Here is a 22,455-nt window from a genome sequence, read left to right as displayed (position 1 = left end):
TCCGGTTTGCACAAAGACGGGTTGGAGTACAAAAACCTTTCCAGATCCCACATTCTATGTGAAAATAACACAAATAATGAACACTTAATTTGGTCCATAACATGCAAAGTCTTTGCCATTGTGGCCAGCAGACATATATTTGGATTATTCATTTTGTAAATGGCCATGTAATACAATTTTCCTAAGAACAGCATTTAATATATTCATAAAATGATCAACATGGGGTCCTTATTTTTAAAAGCTATCATCACTTTATCAAAGAAAATTCAGAGCCCAACACCGAATGCTTGGTAGCCCCTCTAAACCTGTCTCTGAGGGGCCATTTTTGAAAGGAACAACAACAAAAAAAGCTTTTTGCATGTTGAGGCCCTGCTGGATTTACCAAAGCAAAGAAAGAAGAAAGACTGGAGTGGCAGAGCCTTATCAACAGCGGTTCAACTAAATCCTAAGAGAGGCTTTTGTTTAGCCAGTGGTAGAGAGACCTGACATAGGACAGCACCTCAACATACATTATAAACTCTCAGAAATATGCTCAGAGAGCAATACATGTTGGCAGCAATGAATCCCTTTATCCTGGACAACTTGTAGCCTTTTAGGTGAACCAGTTACATTCTCCCAATAAAACTCACAGAAATATGTAGTCACCAGTTTCCAACATCCTACCACCAGATAAATTCACAGTATTGTTTCCACGTGCCCAACATCACAGAGCAAAACCGAAAGAAACACATCAATTTCTCCGACACACACACACACACACACACACCCAAATATGAGAAATCATTTTCTTTGCAGAACCTACCGTTGTCTAAGTTGTGGGCATGACATGATAAATACTGGTTGCTAATAAAAATCAGATGGATAGCTCTCCACTGAGAAGCAAAAAGCACACGCAGAAATTAAAAAAAAAAAAAAAAACCAAAAAAAAACCACAACCAGCCAATAACCCTAAGGTGTCTTTCTTGTCCTTAACTGAACACCAAAACATGGAGAGAAAATGGACTGAAAGTCTCCATTTGCATCCCTCTTTCCCCTGACCTGGGACCAACAAGTCCTCCTGTTAGTTACCTTCCCACACTTCTGCCCCCATCACAGAAGCCTAGAGAAGAAGGTGGCAGTCCCCCTCTCTTCTTCCCCTTCAGGCCCTCCCTTACTAAAGGCACTGAACAAGTGGGGGGGGGGTGGAAAGGACAAAGGTAGGCGCTTTAGTTCCCTCACAGCTCGGCGAAGGGGCTCCCGGCCTCTCCTCATCACGGAACCAATGCACCTGCCGGGTACAGGTCCCTTCCTCCACCTTAGTAACTGGCCCCCGGGGCCTAGGTGTCCAAGGAGTCCAGGCACTGCGGCCCCAAGGGACAAAGGCCGGGCTTACAAAGAGGAGGGGGAGGCCACACGAGTCGGGAGCGGTCTGAAAACCCTCACAAACAAAAGCGGGGATGGGGGTGGGGTCCCGAGATTACCAAGCCAGCCTCGGGGTTCCCCGAGGTAGCCAGGTTTGACGGACCAATGCGTGTGGGGGAGGGGGACGGTTAGAAAATTCCTCTGAGGACAGGGATTAGGAAGCTGCGGGGACACAGCTGCCGGCGAGCAGGAGGCCGAGGGGAGGGCAGAGGTCCTGGGGCGAAAAGGGGCCCGGTTCGTGAGTGGGAAGAGGTGATGGCAAAGAGGGGAAGACCACCCAGGGCCCCGTGGCGGGAGAGCCGGCGCTCAGCCCCGGGCGGCGCTCTCCTGGGGCTGAGAGGGGCTCTCAGGAGGGGCTCCCAACCAGCGCAGCGCACGGGGCTGGGGCGTGAGCTGAAGGGATTCCGGGGAGAGCGCAGAGGAGTGGGGGGCGCAGTGTTGGAAAAGAGAGAGTATGAGAACAGAACCGTAGAGAGGCCGGGGGGACTGCGAGGGGGCCTGACCCTCGTCCGCCCCACCTCACCTGGCGCCGGGTTGGAGTCCAGGTCTAGTGCCGAGAAAGCGCCAGCTCCAGCCAGCCCCTCCGTCCCGCGCGGGAGACCACGGACACAAAGCGGGGCGCGCGGGAGGAGGGGAGGAGGGAGGGGGAGGGGAGGAGGGAGGAGGAGACGCCTGAGGCGCGCGACAGGGGGGGAAGGAGGGGCGCTCGCCGCCCTCCGCCTGGGTCACGGGGCGGGGCGTGCGGCTGGAGGCCGCGCTCGGCCCGCCAATGGCCACCCCGCCGGCCGGCCGACTGGGGCGCGCCATCCAGCAGCTCACCTCGGCACCTGGGCCTTGGCCAGCCCCAGCCAATCAAACGCCTTCATTTGCATACCCAGCCCCGCCCTTTCGCCCCAGCCAGGGGCCCGCTCCCAGAGAACACAAAGAAGGCCCCCCGTAGCGGGGGGGTCCGTTCCCGGCTGCCCGTCCCGACAGCCTAGCATCACCTTTTCAGTGCGTTTATGGATCTTTCAGTCACCCTGATGAAAGGAAGGAAGTGGGGGTCATAGGGGTTTGGATCCAGAAAAGAGATCCTATTTTTCTTCCCTGTGGTCCTTCTACCCGGGAGTTACTCTCCTCCCGTTCCACCGCATACATTTGTGTCTTTTCGCCTCGGAGTCCTGTGTCTCCCCTCTCTTCCCTCTCCCCTTTTTCCAGTCGCCCCTCTCTGTGCTTCCTTCCCCAGGTTGCTGCCCACTACTGGCCTTCTGCTGCGTTGCAGCCTTGATAGGCAGGCTTTGAGCATCGCCTCAGATAGATGATGCTCCAAAGCTCCCCAAATCTACCCCAGTCCAGAAGGAAAACAAGACAGGAAGAGGTTACTGCGCTAGGGTGAAAGAGACCTGATCAAGTAGCTTTGGTACCTATGATAGCAAAAAGCCGCCCCTTTGGACTCAATTCCCCAAATCCTTGTCCAACCTTCCATCTCCTACCTTCAGGTCTGTACTGGGCCACAATGGTGACGGACTGGCCAGCCCGTTTCAGAGCAGCCGCAGCCTGCTCGTGAGTTGCATTCCTCAGGTTCACACCATTCACCTGTCCAAAGAGAGGAGCTATGAGCCATTCCTACAACAAGAAAGGCAGTCCTCTGTCATAGCAGTTAGGAGAGGGAGATGGATAGCCCATCCCTAAGCCTACTCAGATGCGTTTCTCAATATCCTATCCTTGCCCGTGAAGAATATGCCATCTTTAGTGTAATAGTTATCTTTGTGGGGCTCAAATGCCAACCAGGGTTGAGATCCAACACACATTCATTTCCTCCTCAAGGATAAGTCTGGGCTCAGTCCTAAGGTCTGAGGTCATCTATAAAGAGAATATCAGTTTTCTCCAGCTCAGCCTTCTCCCATCTCAAGAAGCATCTCTTGGAGAAAGCAAGATCTCCCCTCCTCCCTTTTAGATTGGCATGGATCCCATCCTCCCACCTCTCCTTTTTCTCCTCACCGATAAGATCCGGTCTCCCCTGCGCAGCTCCCCACTCAGGTCAGCTGGGCCTCCTGCCAGGATGAAGGAGACAAAAATGCCTTCTCCATCTTCTCCTCCTACGATGTTGAAGCCCAGGCCTGTGGAGCCCTTGTGCAGGATGATCTTGCGGGGCTCTCTGGTAGGAAAGAAGCAAAAGGATAAGGACAAGGTGGTTGTAAACTGTTGTCCCTGTGAGGGCCAGCCTAGAACAAGGCCCATACTGCCGTAGAATGATGTAGGTTCCTTTACGTATGATACTCTGTTGCTTCCTTTCTCTCCCGAAACCTGCTTGGCTGCTATTTTCTGCCAGGTGCCAAGTTTCAGTTCCTCTTCCCTCCCTTCTTCCTGAGGGCTTGGAGTTGGCTTCCCAGTGGACAGTCCTCTACTCTCTCGGTTCAACACAACCCTACCCTGTCTGGAGAACATTACCTCAGAGCCCATTCCCTCATCCTCTTTCTTCCCAGATTCTCCTATCCTACCACCAGCGTGATGGACCTGGGCCACAACAAGGGGAACCAGTTAGGGGCGCTGGAAACCAGCCTGGGGTTGATCGCACTCATCCGCAAAATGCTCCTCCACGGTCTCGAAATTCCACCCGACAACTGTGAGTCCTCCTACCTTCCCCAAGGACAGATTTGGTCACCCACTACTACTATGTGCCCTTGCCAGGTGATGTGGGAGACAGGTATAGAAACCCCAGGTCCCCAGAAGGAGCCGAGGAGCCCGACAGAAGAGAGTTAATACATGAAAACTCCCAATTGTCACTAACCATGTTATGTCTAAGGCATCCCCCTGGAAATGGTCAGTGTCACCAAGCGAGAGCTACAGCCGCTCGTGCCTGCGTAGCCTTAAAACCCGACCCTCAGCACACATTTCCCTGCCCACTGCCTTCACTTGAAAGCATCTTTCATCAGAAGAGCCCCAAGTCCAAGACTCCTCCTTTGTTGCTCCCAGTATTGGGTGCAAGGCTCCCTCCCTGAGCCTCGGATGCTCTCGCTCAAATCCCTGCTCTCCTCCTACCTGGCATCCCCTCCAGGCCGCAGGGAGCGGAGCGGCCAGGCCCACCTCTGCGAAGCCCTCCTCCAGGCCGAGGCCGAGGCCGTGCCCAAGCCTAGGGCCAAGCCGGAGCCTGAGAGCTTGCGTGCCCTCTCCATGGTTCCTCCAGCTCTCCCTGCCCGTCCCCCACCCCGTCCGCCTACCCTTCCGGCTCCACTGCAGCCTCCCAGGCCCCACCCCGCAGCAAACCTGTCCCCCGGAACCCCGGCCGGCCCGACCAGTTCCACCGCCCGCCACCGCCGCCGCCGCCGCCGCCAGAGTGGGGCGGGGCCGTCCCCGGGGAGGCCACGGGGCCCGCCAGCCTCCCAGCGTCCCGCCAACCCCACCGTCTCAACGGTTCTTTTCTCTAGAACGACTGCGGCAGAGGGGGCAGCGACTGGCTCGGGGAAGGAAACCCCTACAGCTTCCACCTCCTCAGCCCCCTACGCGCTCCACCCCTCTCCCCCTTAACTCGGTACTTTGGGATCGGGGCCACACGCTTGGCACGCCCCCTGATGGTGGAACTTGTCCCTGCAGCTCCTTCTGTCCCTCTCTCGGGCCCGAAGAGGGCCTACCCCAAAGATAAGGGCTTTCTCCTCTTCTGGGCCATACTACAAGGAGACCCGTGGCTAGCCAGAAACGGATTCCTATCCTCTTCATCCCTAAGTAGGTTAAAGGGGTGGCGGCGGGGAGGGGGTTACCTGGTGAAGTCCTCCTCAGCCAGCATGTGCCTAGGGATTGGAGAGTAACGGGCCGGGGGAACCTGAGGAGGAGCAGGGTAGCTGACCTTACTCTCCACAGCCCCAAGGTAACCCAGGCTGGAATTATGGCTTATGTGGTTGTCAGCCAAGGCAGTAAAAGCTGGAATCAAGAAAAGGAGAGACAAGTTCAGAGACCACTCTATGTAGGTCCCTACCTCACCCCCATCAAGGACTGTGCCCCACACCCCACCCGAGATGCAAAAGCCACCGAGGGATGCTGATTCCTCAGGCCTCTCCTCCCCTCTCCCCACCCCCTCACCCCCACCCCTGGGTTCCTCCTCCACAGTCCCTTTCTGAATCCTGGGCTCACTCCTGTGAGTCTTAGAAAGAGCTAAAGTCAAGCAGTCTACAAAGAAAGGCATGACTAGAGGTGTGACTAATAATAATCCCTCACATCTCTACAGCCTAATACGGTTTTCCAAGGGCTTTCTTGTCCATGATCTCATTTGATCCTTGCAGCAGTTCTATGAGGAAGGCAGCCCATATATCATTAGCTCCTTTTTGCCGAAGAGAAAACTGAAGACAGGGGAAAGGGACTCATCCAAGGGCACCCATCTACAAGGGACAGAGCGAGGATCTGGACTCAGTTCTCCTGAGCACTATGGCTCTCTGTCTCTCTCCCTCCCTCTCTGAACAGGGAGTTTGAATTCCTTCCCCTCCAGAAACCAGGGGGCTGGGCTTCAGGCTGGGGACAAGGGGGATGGGTACGTACTGCTGGCGTAGTCAGGGGGTGCATACATGTCGTTGAGGTGGAGGCTGCCCGGCTTGGCCACCTTTAGGTAGACCATATCAGATGTGTTCTTCAGTGAAGCCACGGCTTCCTCGTGCCTCACATCCTGCAGATTGGTGTTGTTCACCTAGAAGATGAAAGGCCTTAAGGCTGGCACTTGGGAGAAGGGAGGGCCTCTCCGGGGAGCTTCCAGGAAATTCAACGGTGCTCTAACGGAGGCCCCATACAGTGCTGTGAGAAGCTGACAAGCACTAAGAGTGCAATAGAGCTGGTATGGGAGCCGCGGCCATGAAAAGAACTAGGGCCTTGGTATCTGAGCGTGTGCAACTCAGACGATGATGCTCTTTTTTATCTATCTATTTATTCTTAAAGATTTTATTTATTTATTTGACAGAGAGAGACACAGCGAGAGGGAACAAAAGCAGGGGGAGGGGCAGAGGCAGAGGGAGAAGCAGGCTTCCCACTGGAGCAGAGAGCTTGAAGTGGGCCTCAATCCCAAGACCCCAGGACACGATCTGAATCAAAGACAGAAGCTAACCGACTGAGCCACCCAGGCATCCCTCCGATGATGATGCTCTGGAAACCTCCCCCACAATGCTGGCCCCTGAATGAGGTTCAGGTGGAGTGAGAGGCTACTAGAACCCCACCTCCACACCCCACCCTACATGTGGGCCTCCCCAAAGGCTATCTCACCGCCAGCAGCCGGTCCCCAATCTGTAGGCGTCCGTCCTTCTGAGCAGCACCCCCCTCAATGATCTTGGTGATATAGATGCTGTTGTCTCCTGGGATGTGCTGGTTGCCAATCCCCCCAGCAATGCTGAAACCCAGGCCTGGGGAGGGGCAGTGAAGGGAGTGGGAGAGGACCACAAGGAGACATTAGAGTGCTCAGTCAATGCCAGACCCCACTCCCCACCCGAGCCAACCCACTGGTTCAGGGGGAACTCCCCTCCCTGTACTTTCCTCCCCTGCCCTGGGGGAACCCAGACACTAGGCTGCTATCCCGAGGTCAGTAAGGGAAAGTGAGATGGGAGGTCAAGCAAGGAGTAAGGCTGTCCCCTTCTGTGTCCTACAGAGCCACCCAGAGTCTCTGGCCAGAGCACAGGTATGTAGAGGGATGCACCTTTGGGCCCTTTGAGCAGGTTGACCTCCATGATGGTCTCAGGTGGGGGCTGTCTCCTCCGCACCACCAAGCGCACCACGGGGCCGGCCTCCTTCAGTGCCTCCACGGCCCGGCTGTGCACCACCTCCGACACGTCCACCTCATTCACCCTCAGCACACAGTCATTCACCCTGAGGAGGAAGCCCGAGAAGCATGACACCCCACCACTGCCTCCCCACCCCCTCTCCCACCTCTCCTTCCTTCCCTCCCTGCCACCCCTCCCCTGCCCTCTCTGAGGGCTAACCAAAGGGTCATCGCATGCCAGGCAGCCCTCTTCCCCTCATGTTCATCCTGCCCCTGCCACCCCCAGCCCTGCTTTCGAGCCACCTCACCCCAGCCTTCCGTCCATGGCGGCAGCTCCACCAGGAATGATCTTGGTGATAAAGATGCCGGGGTCATCGGGGACATGCGGGTTGTCAATGCCCCCTGCAATGCTGAAGCCCAGGCCCGAATTGCCCTGCAGAAGGGGACAGAGGGGCATGGTCTGCTCACTCAGAGGGCAAGAGGGATGGTTCTGGATCTCCCCTGCTTCCCCTCACCCCCCAGAAGCAGGTTCTTCAGTCCTCAGAAGGCGCCCCCAACCCCCGGCAGGCCAACATACAGATTCCCAGCCTGTGGCAACCATTCTGGCCCAGAGGCCCCAGCCAAGCGCCCCCCATCCCCAGCTCCCCAGGCCTCAGTGAGCAAAGTCAATTAATATTTGTGAGCTGGTTGATTGATTGATGCAGTACGTGGCCTTCCAGGGCCACTGTTTCCTCCCTCTCCCCACCTCCTGTCCTCTCAACGTAGGTGCCTCCCTCCAACAAGTCTTGAGACTGAGGTACACACAGGGCGCTTCCCTTTCCTGGTCTAAACCCTCCCCTCCCCTTTCATCCTGGCCTGCTGGCAGACTTACCCGCTCAAGTACTATTTCCTCATACTTGAACATGCCATCGCTGCCGTTCACCTAGGGGGAAACACGGGCAGTTCCCTGAGCACTTCCCGAACCCCCCCCTCAACACACACCCATCTGCCTTCCTGGTCAACCTGCCCTTCCCCCACCACCCAAAGAGTAGGAGCCCGAATTGACCCCAGGATGCCTCTTGGCCACATATGGGGACAGGCTGACCCTGAGGAGGCCACACCCCTCCCTTGCTTCCAGCCATATCTGCCCTGAACCCATTTAGCCCAGATCAATTATCCGGGACCAGCCAGCTAGTGTTGCACTCACTGAGAGGCTGGGCCCCAGGGCCTTGGAGTTCACTTAGGAGGGGTGCAGCATAGGCCTAAGGGGGTTGGTGGGAATGGAACACAGTGGGCAAACCATGCCACACCTAGCATCCATGGGGGCACACCCAGTGGCCTCGATGGGGACCTCTTCCCCTTCTGATCCATAGCTCTTCCTGACTCAGGGATCACAGACTCCCACCATGTCAGGACCGGTAGGACAGCAGACACCATCTTGTCCAACCTTTCTCATGTGACAGATGGTGTGACACCGGGACCCAGAGAGGACACAGGTTGTACCTCAGAGCACACTGGCATTTAGTGGCAGAGCCAGGGTCAGAACCTGGATCTCCAGCTGCTCTTTTGATTAAATAAAGCTGCCAAAGCCACTGATGTTTTGGCCATTCACGCCCTTCCCCAGCAGAACTCATGAGAAAAGGAAAGGAGCACCCTTCTGAATACCCCCAGGAACCCTCATTCTATATCTCCTCTGTGTCCCCAGGAACCTGATTCTTCAAATGGGCGGAAGGAGTCAAAGACCGAATCCATTTTCTGCCAAGGGCCTTTGATACCTAACCCTTTGTGTTTCCCCACAGAAAAAGCCAGGGTAGGAGCTGGGTGGGAGTCAGAGGCAAAGCCGGGGGTGCGATGGGAGCAGGGTGGACAAGGTTCCCCAGAGGAGGGAGAAGCTGATAACCCACAGAGGGACCAGCAGTGGAGCCCCTGGCCTTCAGTATACAGCAGCCATGGGAGGGGAGGCAAGGGAAGGGGATGGAAGTAAGCTTTGTTCTGACCAACCCCCAGAACTGGCCTCCCAGACAAGACATACTTGTGGCTATTGTCAAATGAAAATGTGACTGTGGCAGAAGAGTAGTACCTGCTCCCCGGCTCCCACTCTCATCCCCGAGAATGGAGGGACTCCCTTGCCTCTCTCCCCAGGTATCCCAGTACCTCCTCCTCCATCTGTCTCTGGCTGCATTGCCCCTTTCCCGAACCCTGGTGTTCTCCTCTGAAGGGAGCTGCAAACCTCTGATGGGGGCTCCTTCGCATGCTTCCCCTTCCACTGTAGCTTTGGCTTGGAGGGGAGGTGGGGGGGGCATAGGTGGGCGGTGGGCAGGCTGGTGAGTCATGCCTCCACCTTTTCAAGGCCTGACCACAGGGCTTTGTGCCCTGAAGCTCTGGGAGTTGGGAGGAGGACCCCAGCTGCAGCCCCACTCTGGTCCCTGATCCCACGGGGGAAGAACCGATAGCTTTTCAGAGCCCCGAAACTAAAACAGCTGCCTGAAGTAACATGCAACAGACATGCAGGCAAAAGGACACCCATGCAGCGCTCATATGCCTCTGGTGTACCATGTGTGCCCACATGTGATAAGCCATGCTTCAAGGCCAGCTCCAGCTTTGGCGAGCATCAGAGGCTCCAGCCTCCCACTGCCCTGCTTGGTGACCCCGCTTCCAGGGCCGGGGGCCATCTGGGGCTCAGCCCTGGCAAAGAAACCTTGGCCAACTGGCCCAGTCTTGGGACTGGCACCTGTCTGCCAGTTGAGCAGGATAAGCGTGAGTGAGTGTTTGCAAGGGTAGGGCCCCAGGATATAGGGGAAAAGGAAAGAGGGGGACTCACTGGAGAGGGCAAGGAGCCAAGGAAAGGGCCACAGGAAGCAGTGAGCGCGGACAGACAGGAGGCCAGAACTGAGGACTCCTCTCCCTTAGGAGGTCCCCACCTTTGCTTCTGAGTGAGAGCACATTCTATCCCCAGAGGAGGACAGAGGCGGCCAGAAGGGTCACCAGCTTGGGGCAGGCAGCACCTGCTCTCAACAGCAAAACCTCCTTCTCCTCTCTCCCTAACCTGGGGGCTGCAGAGCCAAATAAGCAGACAGGCCCTCCGCTGTGCATGCCAAGGATCTGGCTCTGCCGGCCCAGCCTCCATTTTGCTGCTTCTCCCACAGATGCTCCTTCCATTTTCTAAGCTGGCAGCTTAGACTGGGAGTGGAAGCCGGAGTTGTGCCCAGCACCCAGGGGTTCCTGAGCTGTGCCAAGTCAGGGCTCGGGGGCCAAGTTCTTTCACATCTGGAGGTACTCAAGGGGGCCATGCCCCGCTGGGGCCAGTCCTGCACCAGGGCACCTGCCCCTTCCTTGCTTGCCTCCAGGCACCATGCCTGCTCTAGAGCAAAGAGGCTTGCTTCAGTCCCCCCACCCTTTACATTTGCTCCCCCCCCACCCCAGTACACACACACTTCAGAGCTGCTGGGACAAAAGAGTCCGTCCTTCTCAGCAGCCTCTCAGCCTTGCTTGGGACGTGTCTCTTGCCTCCTCCCCCTCCCCTCCCTTGCCTGTCAAGCGCCTCTCACCAGGGACACCACACACACACACACACAACACACACACACACACACACACACACACACACGCATGCACGCACAGGCACACACATGCACACACTTGAGCCACACGCTCTCACACAGATACACGCAGCCCCACACACAGGCAAACACAGCTATCCCTGCAACCTCGCCTACAGAGACACCTCCACGTTCAGAGAGACATCCCCACATGTCCATGTGCACACAAAGGGCCTGGGACGGAAAGGGACTCATGGCATGGAGGGATGAAGCTCAGGCAGCTGGGCACATGGGCCCCCTCGACACAGATTCACAGGAGCTCCAGTGCCTCCCTCCACACACCTTAACATACATACACACATACACACATATGTCCCCCCTACGCAGAGCACCGTGCCCCCTCCTCCCCTCCTGTGGAGACATACACCATACACAGCCCCCGCAGAACCTCCCGCCCCCTGCCAGACACAGAGACGCTGCTAAACCCCCACACGGAGACAAACCCAGTCCCCCCACAGGAAAATGTGCCCCTCCGCCATACCTTCACCTCCTGACACACACAGCTCCTCCCAATCCCCCCCAAATGGAGACCCCAAACAGACACACACAGAGAAGCATACATTTCCAACCGTCTCTCCTGGTCCAGGTGAAACCCTGGGGTTCAGTTTCCCCTAGCTCGAAGCCTCCAGGAACCCCTGCTGCACCCCCCAGGCCTCTAGGCCCCACTCTTCAGCCCCCCTCGGTTGCCCCACCATCTCCCCACCACCGCCTTCCCCCCACCCCCCCCACCCCGCCACTGCTGGTCCATACCTGCTCATACCAGTCCCGGTTGGTACAGGTGCACTCGGGCCACCAGCTGGGGCCACTGCCGTTGAGTTTGGGGGTGCTCTTGCCCGGGACTGGCTTAGGGGGCACTGGCCCCACATCCCGGCCGGTGGGGATGAGCTTGGCCTTAGTGCGGGGGGTGGGGGTAGCCCCAGCCTGGGAGGGCAGGGTCTGAGAGCTGTAGCCCCCATAGCCTGCGCTGGCTCCGTTGCCCCCACCTGGCCCATAGGGGTCGGGCACTTGCCAGTCCCCATAGCCAGGAGGCTCCAGGCGCCGCAGGGCAGCCAGGCGGGTCACCTCATAGCACTCGGGGCACTTACAGCAGTGCTGGTGCTTGTGCATGGCACTGCCCCCCGCCGCCCGGACCCCCCAGCCCACGCCGGTTTCCACACCGCCGCCGCCGCTGGGCTCCCGGGCACACTCACACTGCTCGGACCAGGAAGGAGGGGGCACCCGTGGGGGTGCTCGGGCGGAACGGGGCCTGGGGCCGGGCGGGCGTCCCGGGGCTTCTGCCCCCACGCTGCCCCGCACCCACGGCTCCCCCTCCAGCACTGGCGGCTCCGTGTCGCCCGTCGTGGCTCCTGGGCCAAGGCCCAGCGGCAAAGAAGAAGCGGGAGCCTGGGCAGAGGCTGGGAGCTGAGAGGACCGCTCCTGCACTGGTCCCCAGGATGGATCTGAGTGGAGTCAAGAGCATCTCTCCCTGGCTCCCTTCTCAGTTGATTCCAGCCAATCAGCGTGGAGAGTCAGGCAGCGGCAGCGGCAGCGGCAGGAATGCTAAACAGCGGCTCCTTAAAGGAACAGAACCAGTGGCGCCCCCAGGCTCAGCCCCAGCTCCCCAGATATCTGGGATATCGCCGACCCTAAAGCGGGGATGGAGGATTTGGGCCGCGGGTGAGCTCAGCCCCCGATTTAGTGCCCTCCACATCTCCGATTTCAGCCTGTCCTCTGCCCACTCCACCCCACCCCACTTCCAAGAGGGAGTTGCATGGAGATGCTCAATGGGTCCCTGGGCTTGCTCTGAGCTGGGGCTAGCAGAAGTAAAGACTTGAAACAGCAGAACGGACCGAAGGGACGTTGGAGCAGGGCGGGGAAGGTGATCTTTCTTAACAGGGGACCGAGGAAGAGGGCGGCATATGTGACTACTCTCCTGTCAGTGCCTCCTCCTCGGGACTATTGTTCTCTCAACCTCTAGGCCTGAAATGACCGCAATCTCACACTTGACCTGCTTCCATCACTAGTGAGGAACTCAACCCTAGAACAGGAGGAAAGGAGAGCTCTAATACTTGTCCCTGGCCCACAGGCTCCTGTGTCCTTCGCCCTATTCCTACATGGTTATGATGGGAGAAAGAGCTTCAGGGTGCCAAGAGGAAAGAGAGTCCAGGATGGAAGGAAAGGTAAGAAGAGATCTGAAGTGACAGAAACCATTCCAGGGGACCTGGAGAAGAACTTGGGAATACTTGTCCAAGGACATCTCCTTAACCTCCCCCGCTCAGCCTGTTGGGGGCCGGAGGCAGGATGACATGCAGGGAAGACTGTCTTTTTTGCTGTACTTGTTTTGTCCTTAGCTACCAATTATCGAGCCTTTACAAAGTCCTAAGTGCTTTACTTGCCAACAACCCCCCTACCAAGATGCTACTATGCTTATCTTAATTTTACCAATCAGGAAATTGAGACTCAGAGATATTAATATAGCGGGAAGTGACCAAATTGGGACGCAAACTCTGGCTATTTGATTCAAACATCCATACTCTAAACCATCCTGGTACAACAGGTCTATTCCAAGTTCTCCTGTAGAACGTAGATCTCAGTTCAATTCAACAAATACTCGTTGCACACTTATTCTAGGCGAGACCTCGACCTAGGTCCTGGGGATACAGAAATTCATTCCTAATTCAACAAACATTGATCTAGCACTTGCTATGTGCAGACACTGTTCTAGGATTTGGGGATCTAGCAACACACAGAACAACGTTATATCAGGTTGAGGGAAGAATAGAAACCTCACCTCCCTTTAAATATCTGCACAGGTTTCCATTTGTAGTATAGTATTGCATGGCATTGTAGGGAAAGAAAGAAAAGTCGATCAGAGAAGAGGGTGTTGGGAACGCCAGGGGAGGACACCGCATTGCGACCATCTTTCTTCAAGTTTTTTACCTCTACATTTTAATACGAAAATTTTCAAGTGTACGGATAATTGAAAAAAAGTTACAGGGAACAAATGCCACCTGGATGGTCATTAACATTTTGCTGCACTTGCTTTTATCCTGTGTCTCTCCTCCACATGTTCTCTCCAGCTTTTCTTAAAAATGAAAATTCACAAACATACAGAAATGTTGACAGACTAGTACAATAAGCATTTATATATCTTTCTCATAGACTCAGCAACTGGTATTGTCTTGTTATATTTGCTCTATTGATCTATTATGGAGCTGCATTGTTTTCTGAACCATTCAAGTGTAAGTGACAGATTTCATCACACTTCTCCCCTAATACTTCAGCATACATCTTGTATTCTTCTACACGACCACGATATTATTTTGACATCTAAGAAAATTAACAATAATTTCATATCATCCAAGAGCATCAAATGTCTCATCCATATTCAAATTTCTCCAAATTTGCCTTTTATGGTTTTAACATCAGAATCTAATCAAGCCTTCTCCATCACCTTTGTGTCTTTAAACACTTTTAATCTAGAATAGCCCCGATCTTAAAAAACAAAACAAAACAACTTTTCATCTTGAAATAAGTACAGATTTACAAGGAAGTTGCACAGTACAGAGAGGGCCCATGCACTGCTCACAAAGTTTCCCTCAATGATTACATCTTACATAATTATAGTACAATATAAAAACTGGGAAATTGACATCGGTACAATGTGGGTATAATTCATTTTTTAAAAATAATTTTTTAAAAGATTTATTTATTTATTTATTTATTTGACAGAGATCACAAGTAGGCAGAGAGGCAGGCAGAGAGGGGGAGGAATCAGACTCCCTGCTGAGCAGAAAGCCCAATGTGGGGCTTGATCCCAGTACCCTGAGATCATGACCCAAGCAGAAGGCAGAGGCTTAAACCACTGAGCCACCCAGGCACCCCATGATGTGGCTATAATTCTGTGCCATTTTACCATAAGTGGAGATTCCTGTAACAACTGCTGCAACAAAGATACAGAATTATTTGGTCACCACAGAGATCTACCTGTCAACATTTTATCAGGTTGAGGGAAGTATAGAAGGCTCACCTCCCTTTAAATACCTTTACCGTGTCCCATTTACAGTATAGTATTGCATGGTTGTCTTAAATATTTTCTCCACATATATTGAGCTCCACCAGACAATGTTATATTTATTGCTTCAAGTATCAAACATAATTCAGACACCTTAAGAGAAGGAAAGTCTATTATACGTACTTCCATTTTTACTCATTCATTTCTTTCTTCTTTCCTGATGTTCCAAGATTTCTTCTTTTATCATTTTCATTCTGTTTTTGGGAACTGCCTTTAACCATACTTCTAGGGTGGGTCTGCTGGTGATGTAGTCTCTTAGCTTCCCTTTTTCTGAGGGTGTCTTGACTTCCCCCTCATTTCCAATGAAATGGAATAGATACTTACTAGATAAAGCATTTGGGGTTGGCAGTTCTTTTCTTTCAACACTTGAAATGTGTTGTACCACTTTCTTCTGGCCCATAGTTTCTGATGAGAAATCTACCCACATTTGAATTGTTTTTCCTCTGTAAGTAAGTTGCTGTTTCTTTCTTGCTTTTTTCAAGATTTTCTTTGCCTTGCAAAGAAAATGTTCTATTATGATGTATCTTGGCATGGGTTTCTTTGAGTTTATCCCATTTGGGTTTTGTTCATCTTCTTGAATTAGTAGGTTTTATCTTTTGCCAAATTTGGGATATTTTCAGCCATTATTTCTTGAGGGCTTTTTCAGCCTCACCTTTCTTTTCTCATTCTGGGACTCTGATGATGCAAATGTTAAGTCTTAGGGGATAGTCACCACATGTCTCTGAGGCACTGTACATTTTTTTTTTAATTCTGTTCTCCTCTTGTTGTTCACATTGGGTAATTTTTAAGATTTTGCTTATTTATTTGACACACAGAGAGAGATCACAAATAGGCAGAGAGAGAGAGAGAGAGAGAGAGAGAGAAGCAGGCTCCCTGCCTAGCATAGAGACTGATGCGGGGCTTGATCCCAGGACCCTGGGATCATGACCTGAGCCGAAGGTAGAGGCCTTAACCCACTGAGCCACCCAGGCGCCCCCAGATTGGGTAATTTTTTAAAAAAAGTTTTATTTATTTATCTGAGAGAGAGAGAGAGAAAGAAAATGAGAGCTTGGGGGGAGGGTCAGAAGAAGAGAGAGAGAATCTCAAGCAGACTCCCCACTGAGCACAGAGACCACCGTGGGTCATGATCTCTTGACCTCAAGATTATGACTTGAGTTGAAATCAAGAATCAGACTCTTAACTGACTGAGCCACCCAGACACCCCCAGATTGGGTAATTTTTAAGGTTCTATTTTCAAGTTCACTGGTTCTTTCCTCTGTCCTCTCCATCCTATTGATAAGCCCATCCACTGATTTTTTTTAGTTTGGTTATTATATTCTTTGATTCTAAAATTTCTTTAGATACTTGATTGTCTCTCCTACTTCTTTGCTAAGATTTTTTAAAAAAGATTTTATTTATTTATTTGATAGACAGAGATCACAAGTAGGCAGAGAGGCAGGCAGAGAGAGGGGGGGAATCAGGCTCCCTGCTGAGCAGAGAGCCCGATGCGGGGCTTGATCCCAGGACCCTGGGATCATGACCTGAGCTGAAGGCAGAGGCTTTAACCCACGGAACCACCCAGGGGCCCCATCTTTGCCAAGACTTTTAAAAAAAATTTGTGTCAACCTTGTTTGTAATTGCTCACTGAAGCATTTTTAAAAAGAGATTTTATTTATTTATTTGACAGAGATACACCAATAGAGGGAACACAAGCAGGGGGAGTGGGAGAGGGAGAAGCAGGCTTCCTTCTGAGCAGGGAGCCCAATTCGGGGCTTGATCCCAGGACTCTGGAATCATGACCTGAGCTTAAGGCAGACGCTTAACAACTGAGCCACCCAGGTGCCCTGAATCATTTTTTATGTTGGCCGCTTTAGAATCCTTGTCAGATCGTTGAAAGCTCTCTGTCATGTTGGTGTTGGCACCTGTAGATTATTTCTCATTCAAGTTGAGGGTGTCCTGGTTCCTGGTATGATGAGTGTTTTTTTTTTTTTTTTAGTACATCCTACACATTTTTGAATATTATGTTATGAGACTCTGGATCTTATTTATTTATTTATTTATTTATTTATTTATTTATTTATTTTAAAGATTTTATTTATTTATTTGACAGACAGAGACCACAAGTAGGCAGAGAGGCAGGCAGAGAAAGAGAGGAGGAAGCAGGCTCCCTGCCAAGCAGAGAGCCCGATGCGGGACTTGATCCCAGGACCCTGAGATCATGACCTGAGCCGAAGGCAGCGGCCTAACCCACTGAGCCACCCAGGCGCCCATCTGGATCTTATTTAAATCTTATCTCTGGTAGGCTTCTTCTGACACTGTTGCCATCAGTGGAAGGGGCCACTGCCTGGTTACTGTCGGGTAGGGACAGAAGTTCATCTTCCCCCAGTGGTGTCAGCCGATACCTGAGGCAGAGGATCCTCCCTGCTGCTGGGCAGGGGTGGGAGTTCCAGCTCCCCACTAGACCTCCACTGACACCTCTCTGGCTGGGAGGGGTTGAAGTGTCTCTTTCCTGGTCCCCAGGGGGCCTCCATTGACTATGGGTGGGTGGTACAGATAGGGGCAAAGATGGTAGAACAGTAGACTGGGAGGGGAGGAAAGGAAGAGCAGCAGCAGAAGTCCTGAGTCTCCACTATGTCTCCTCTGACATTCTGATATCATTCGGCAGGGAGAAGAAGCCATGTTATTCTGTGGGGATGGAAGTCCAGGCTCCCTATTCAGCCTTTTCTGACACCACCCCAGAGAGTGTTGGGGTAGTCCAGTAAGAGTAGAGGTCTGGGTTTCTACTTGGCCTTTACTGGCATGGGCGGGGCTATGGTTCTTTTCTGTGATGTTTGGTTACAGTAGAGTGGTTCTTGTTTAAGAGTTTTCTGCCTGGGGGCACCTGGGTGGCTCAGTGGGTTAAGCCTCTGTCTTCAGCTCAGGTCCTGATCTCAGGGTCCTGGGATCAAGCCCTGTGTCAGGCTCTCTGCTCGGCGGGAAGCCTGCTTCCCCCTCTCTCTTCGCCTGGTCTTCTGGCTAGAGAGGGCAGGGATTTATTGAGGCTTTCTTTGGTCTGTGCCCATTGGCAGGTCCAGGCTGCTGGCTTCTCCAGCACCAGCCTGGGATATATGAAGCAACGAGAAAACCTAGGGAACTCAATACTTGGAGGTCAGGTCACTGGGGTACCTAATAAGTCAGCTCTTTCCTCCTTCTTTCAGTCTTCTTACATTTGTTTTATATTTAATGTCCAGGATTTTAGCTGTAGTTAACAGGAGGAATAGGGAGAAGTTTATCTACTCATACTGGGTCCAGAACTAGAAGTCTGTTACTTTTTTTTTTTTTTAATTAATGACATTGATGTTCTGAGGCATACATGTCAGTTGTTTTGCAGACTCTCCTAACTTCTGGATTTGTCTTTTTTTTCCCTCATGGTGTAATTTATTTCATTCCTTTATACGCTATTTTTACTGGAAATTGGAAATCGGGATAGAGGCCATCTTAAATAGTTGGTCAGGGTAGACCTCAGTGAGAAGGTGACATTTGAGCAAAGATTTGAGGGAGGTGAGGAGATGAGCCATACAGAAGGGTATACCTAGTTAGGGAACAGCCAGTGCAAAGGTCCTGGGGAAGGAGTACCCCTGGCTTGTTCAAAGAACAGCAGGGAGGACCAAGTGGCCAGAGCAGAATGAGGGAGGGGAAGAATAACAAGAGATGAGATCAGAGATTTAGTAGGGAATAAGATTGTACAGGGCCTGTAGGCCATTATAAGAATTTGTGCTTTACCTTGAGAGACATGGGGAGCCATTGGAGGGTTTTTGCAGAGAACTAACACGATCTGACTTGGGTTCAGCAAAGCTCTGTGTGGAGAAGAGGCCACAGACGACAAGGACGGAAGCAGTGAGACTGGTTGGGATGCTTCTGCAGGGATTCAGGTGAAAGATGATAGTGGTTTGGACTACAGTGTTTGTGCTGGAAGAGAGAGAAGTGGCTGGATTCTGGATGTGCAGTATCCCCCGTGTTTCAAAAGTTTGCCTTACACCACTTTGCTCCAAAGAAAGACCCGCATCACTAGCTGTTTTCACCAACTGAAAGAAACCCAAAGAGGATTTTTGCTTTTATTTTTTAAAAAGGAGTAAAAAAGTGAAAATAGCATTCAGCATTTGCTTTGCAGTGAGCAGTGATAGAGGCAGCAAATACCAAGAGCGAGCAGCTAGAGCAGCCTGGCCAAGCTCTTTCCTGGGGAACTGCGCCCAGCAGCTCAGCATCTAGTCACCAGGGCTTTGAACTGTATCTGTGAGCATCTGTGCTTTATCTCCATTTATTTTGTGCATTCGTTAGCAAGATGTGCCCTGAGGTATCAGAAAAGCCTAAAAGAGGTTATTTTTGGGGTCTGGGAATGCTCAAAAATTTTTCCATGCACATTAATGGTAATTGCTTTTTTGCCATTTCAGCTTATGAAAGGTTTCAGAGGAACCCACATTTTGAAGAGAAAGTCACTAGGATTTGCTGACAGAATGGATATGAGGTGTGATTCCAAGGCTTTTTGGCCAGAGCCATGGGAAAGGTGAAACTGCCATTGACTGAGATGAGGACAGCCTTAGGAGTGGCCATTCTGGGGTGGGGGGGGGGTGTGAGGGGAGAGATCAGATGTGTAGATTGGGACATGTTGAGTTTGAGGTATCTATCAGACACCCAGATGGAGAGATGAACAGTAAATACTGTAAACAGCCCTGTCACTGAGGTGCTCCAAGTTAGAGAAATGGAAATGTAGATGCAGATCATTATAGTCCCCATGAGAAGTGCTGTTTCAGAGGGTTGTACAGAAAAGCAGTTACCAACTCTTCTTGTGGGGGGAGGACTTCAGAATTGTTTCACCAAGGAGATCACATTTTTAGTTTGGTCCTGAAGGGTGATTAGGTGTTCATTAGGTAGTGAAAAGAGAGTGGTGTCTTATTTTCTATATTTTAGACCCTGGCACACAACGGTTGCTCACAGACCCAACACAGTCACTAGTCGTGTGACCCTGAAAATGCTCTGGGCTTTAGTCTCTTTGCTTGTGAAATGGAAATAATCATAAGGTTTTTGTGAAGATTAAATGTAAAACACTTCACACATTCCCTGGTACACAACACGTTAAGGTTAGTTATTATTGTTGACTGAACAAATGAATTAATATCTTTTTTTTTTTTTTTGACCAAGTCTAGGCTGCGCTGATAACCCAGGAGCTTGAAGTCTTTTATGTGCTCAGCGGTTTGACAATATTGACAAAAAGAGGGCTAGACTCATTTTTCCACATCCAAAAAGTGGCTCGGGAAGAAAGCCCGCTGTAGCCTGGACCCTCTGAACGGCTCCGATTGAGGAATAAGCATTGGTAGGCCTGGAGAGAATGGAGACAGTCAAACACGCCTTCCCCACAGTCCCATCCCCACTGAGTGGTTCTCGCCAGCCCGCTCGCGCGCGCTCTCTTCCTCTCGCTCGCTCTCTCCCTCCCTCCCTCTCTCTTTCATCTTTTCATTTTTAATGAATATGAGTAAAATCCCTCTAGAACCATAGTGTACTTCTCCCCACTTACTCCGGAGAGACTCAGACTGGACTGGGTTGGCTAGGCTGGGAGCACGCGGTTAACCCTGAGACGCTTTGACACTTGGCACACACTCTCAACAGCTAGAGCTCCAGCCTGAGGCCCCAGGGAGGCAGGCGCCCCCTACAGGTCCAAAGCGGCCCCGCGCCCCTGCAGGCGGCTGCGGTTGCTAGGCAACCGAGAGACGGCGCAGAGACTGATGCCACCAAAGAGTAGTAGGCGAGGGGGTCCTGGAGAAGGAGAGAGACCAATTCTCATCCCATCCACCGTCTCTGGAGCCCTCAGCAGAATGACCCGGTTGGGACAGGGCAGCCTGCTGCTGTATGATAATCTGGGCTCATTCTTGAAGGTGGACCTGTATACAAAGAAGACAGATTTTGTATGTGGAGAAACAAGCAGCCTTGTCCCAGAGCCCTCTGGTTTCCCCTGGGAGCTGGAGATTTGGGTCGCTTGAAGGCAGAAGTTTCTGGTTTACAAGGAAGGGGCCATTGCTGTGGGTGTGCATCCTTGATGAATGGAAATTCTAGCAAATTGGGTGTGGGTGGGAATAATTTTGGTGAGTAGTCCAGTAAAGTATCAAGATTTCCCCACCATTCCCAATGTACGGATCAGGGAATTCCTAATTTTTTTTTAAAGAAGATTTTATTTATTTGAGAGACAGCGAGCATGAGAGGGGCAGGAGGGACGAGCAGAGGGAGTGGGAGAAGCAGACTCCCTGCTGAGCAGAGAGCCAGACATAGAGCTCCATCCCAGGAGTTGGACCTGAGATCAGGACCTGAGCCAAAGGCAGACGCTTAATGGACTGAGCCACCCAGGCACCCCAGGAATTCCTACGTTAGCCCATTGAAATAAAAAAAAGTCTCCATAGAAACGACGATACATAAAGGATCATTTATATCTTTGCAGAACCAAGTTTCTCAGTGGCTTTCCTGAATTAGATTTCCGTATGGAGTTGGGAGACATCCTGAGGTCTGTTGACCCCTGTGAGTAGGGAACCCAACAAGAGGGAAAGCAAAAGACTAGGCAGGTGGTAAATACAGAATTCAGCAGTTTCCTAGTGTTGTGTCTAGTATGGGGCTAGCAAATTCTCGGCTCTGTTGCCCCCTCTTTTAGGACCATGCTGAAGTACCCCATCCTTATAAGGGCTTTTGGAAACCAGAAAGACACAGCTTTTCTTCCTGGTAACCCAGTATTCTAGCCCAAGAGTAGGTCCAGGCAAGCCAAATCTGTAGCCACAATAACTGTTCTACTTGGAGCTTGTGTCTTCACTCTCGGCTAGTACAAAAGGAGGTTCATTGTGGCAGAACCACAAGCCATGGCAAACTGAGGGGAGAGCTGTGCCCAGGAGTCCTGTGTGCCTTCTCTTGGGAGTTTCAAGGTAGAGATATTAGGCTTGAGGTACTGGTAGCTAGAGAGGTACTGGTTCAGCCACTGCCTCAGTCCACAATGTCTCCAACAGGGCATGGTGACCGAGGGAGGCTCCTTCCTCCCTGTGCTTCCAAACTGAACTGGGTCGGGGCTGTGCCTCGGCTCTATTAATAGCCCCCTAGCCCAGCCTGCTAGCCCCAAACCCGGATGCCAGGAGCTGTGAGTCAGCAGCTAAAAATAACGGAGAGCAACTGCACCCCAACCCCAACCAGCAGCTCCCTGAGGCCCTCCACCCTTAAGTTTTTGTCAGTTCCAGTCTCCAGCCGAAGGCCTCATAGAAGTTAAGTGAACCATAGCCGCCCAGTCCTCCCGGGAAGACGGTAAGGATAGGCAGTGGCAGGCTCAGGGCTCACGACTCAGGGGATAGGGACTTTAGGATCTGGGATTAGGTCCTGGCATTCCGGCGGTTATACGACTGCTGCGGAAAGCCTGGGAGCTGAGAAGATGAGGCCCCGGGGGCTGGACAGACTGGAGATTGTCAGGATTGGGTCAGAAGGGGAGGGGAGTTAGAGGCTGCTGGGCTGCGAGGCTGGACGCCTGGGAAGGGGCAGAAAAGTAGGGCTGCGGGGCGGAGGTGCGCGCTGAGAGGTGAGAGCCTGGCAGTACCTGACAGGCTGCGCGCCCCGGAGGTGAGGCCGGCGGTCGGTCAGAAAGAGGGACGGATGGGGAACAGGGAAAAACTAGGGAAATGCAGCTTGAAAAGGTAGTGTGTGAGGAAGACCTGGCCGTTGCAAGGCGGCGTGGA

The 22,455-nt window shown here is 52.4% G+C and overlaps 1 protein-coding gene and 1 long non-coding RNA gene across 8 annotated transcripts in view; one reads left to right on the top strand and one right to left on the bottom strand.

The window, feature by feature from the left end:
• Window positions 1-12,125, bottom strand: part of DLG3 (discs large MAGUK scaffold protein 3) — a 55,060-nt gene extending 42,935 nt beyond the window's left edge. For 2 of the 7 annotated variants that reach the window (XM_032330263.1, XM_032330264.1), the window contains exons 1-9: window positions 11,440-12,125; window positions 7,983-8,033; window positions 7,420-7,544; window positions 7,049-7,218; window positions 6,622-6,758; window positions 5,911-6,055; window positions 5,139-5,298; window positions 3,382-3,538; window positions 2,874-2,976 (exon numbers count right to left, since the gene is read on the bottom strand). In XM_032330263.1, the coding sequence (XP_032186154.1) occupies window positions 2,874-2,976; window positions 3,382-3,538; window positions 5,139-5,298; window positions 5,911-6,055; window positions 6,622-6,758; window positions 7,049-7,218; window positions 7,420-7,544; window positions 7,983-8,033; window positions 11,440-11,796 (1,405 nt within the window). In that variant the 5' untranslated portion in view covers window positions 11,797-12,125. The other 5 variants (XM_032330262.1, XM_032330261.1, XM_032330267.1 and 2 more) reach the window with 5 other exon arrangements.
• A 108-nt stretch (window positions 12,126-12,233) lies between these two features.
• On the top strand, window positions 12,234-19,209 carry LOC116582091. Its single transcript, XR_004282377.1, has 3 exons — window positions 12,234-12,345; window positions 12,647-12,848; window positions 19,153-19,209. It is a non-coding gene; the product is annotated as an uncharacterized LOC116582091 (long non-coding RNA).
• Window positions 19,210-22,455: the final 3,246 nt, after the last annotated feature.

This window comes from Mustela erminea, chromosome X (genome assembly GCF_009829155.1).
Source record: "Mustela erminea isolate mMusErm1 chromosome X, mMusErm1.Pri, whole genome shotgun sequence".
In the NCBI taxonomy this organism is placed as follows: Eukaryota; Metazoa; Chordata; class Mammalia; order Carnivora; family Mustelidae; genus Mustela; species Mustela erminea.
The sequence above is the reverse complement of the archived record's forward strand: the minus strand, read 5'-3'. Positions and strand labels throughout refer to the sequence as shown.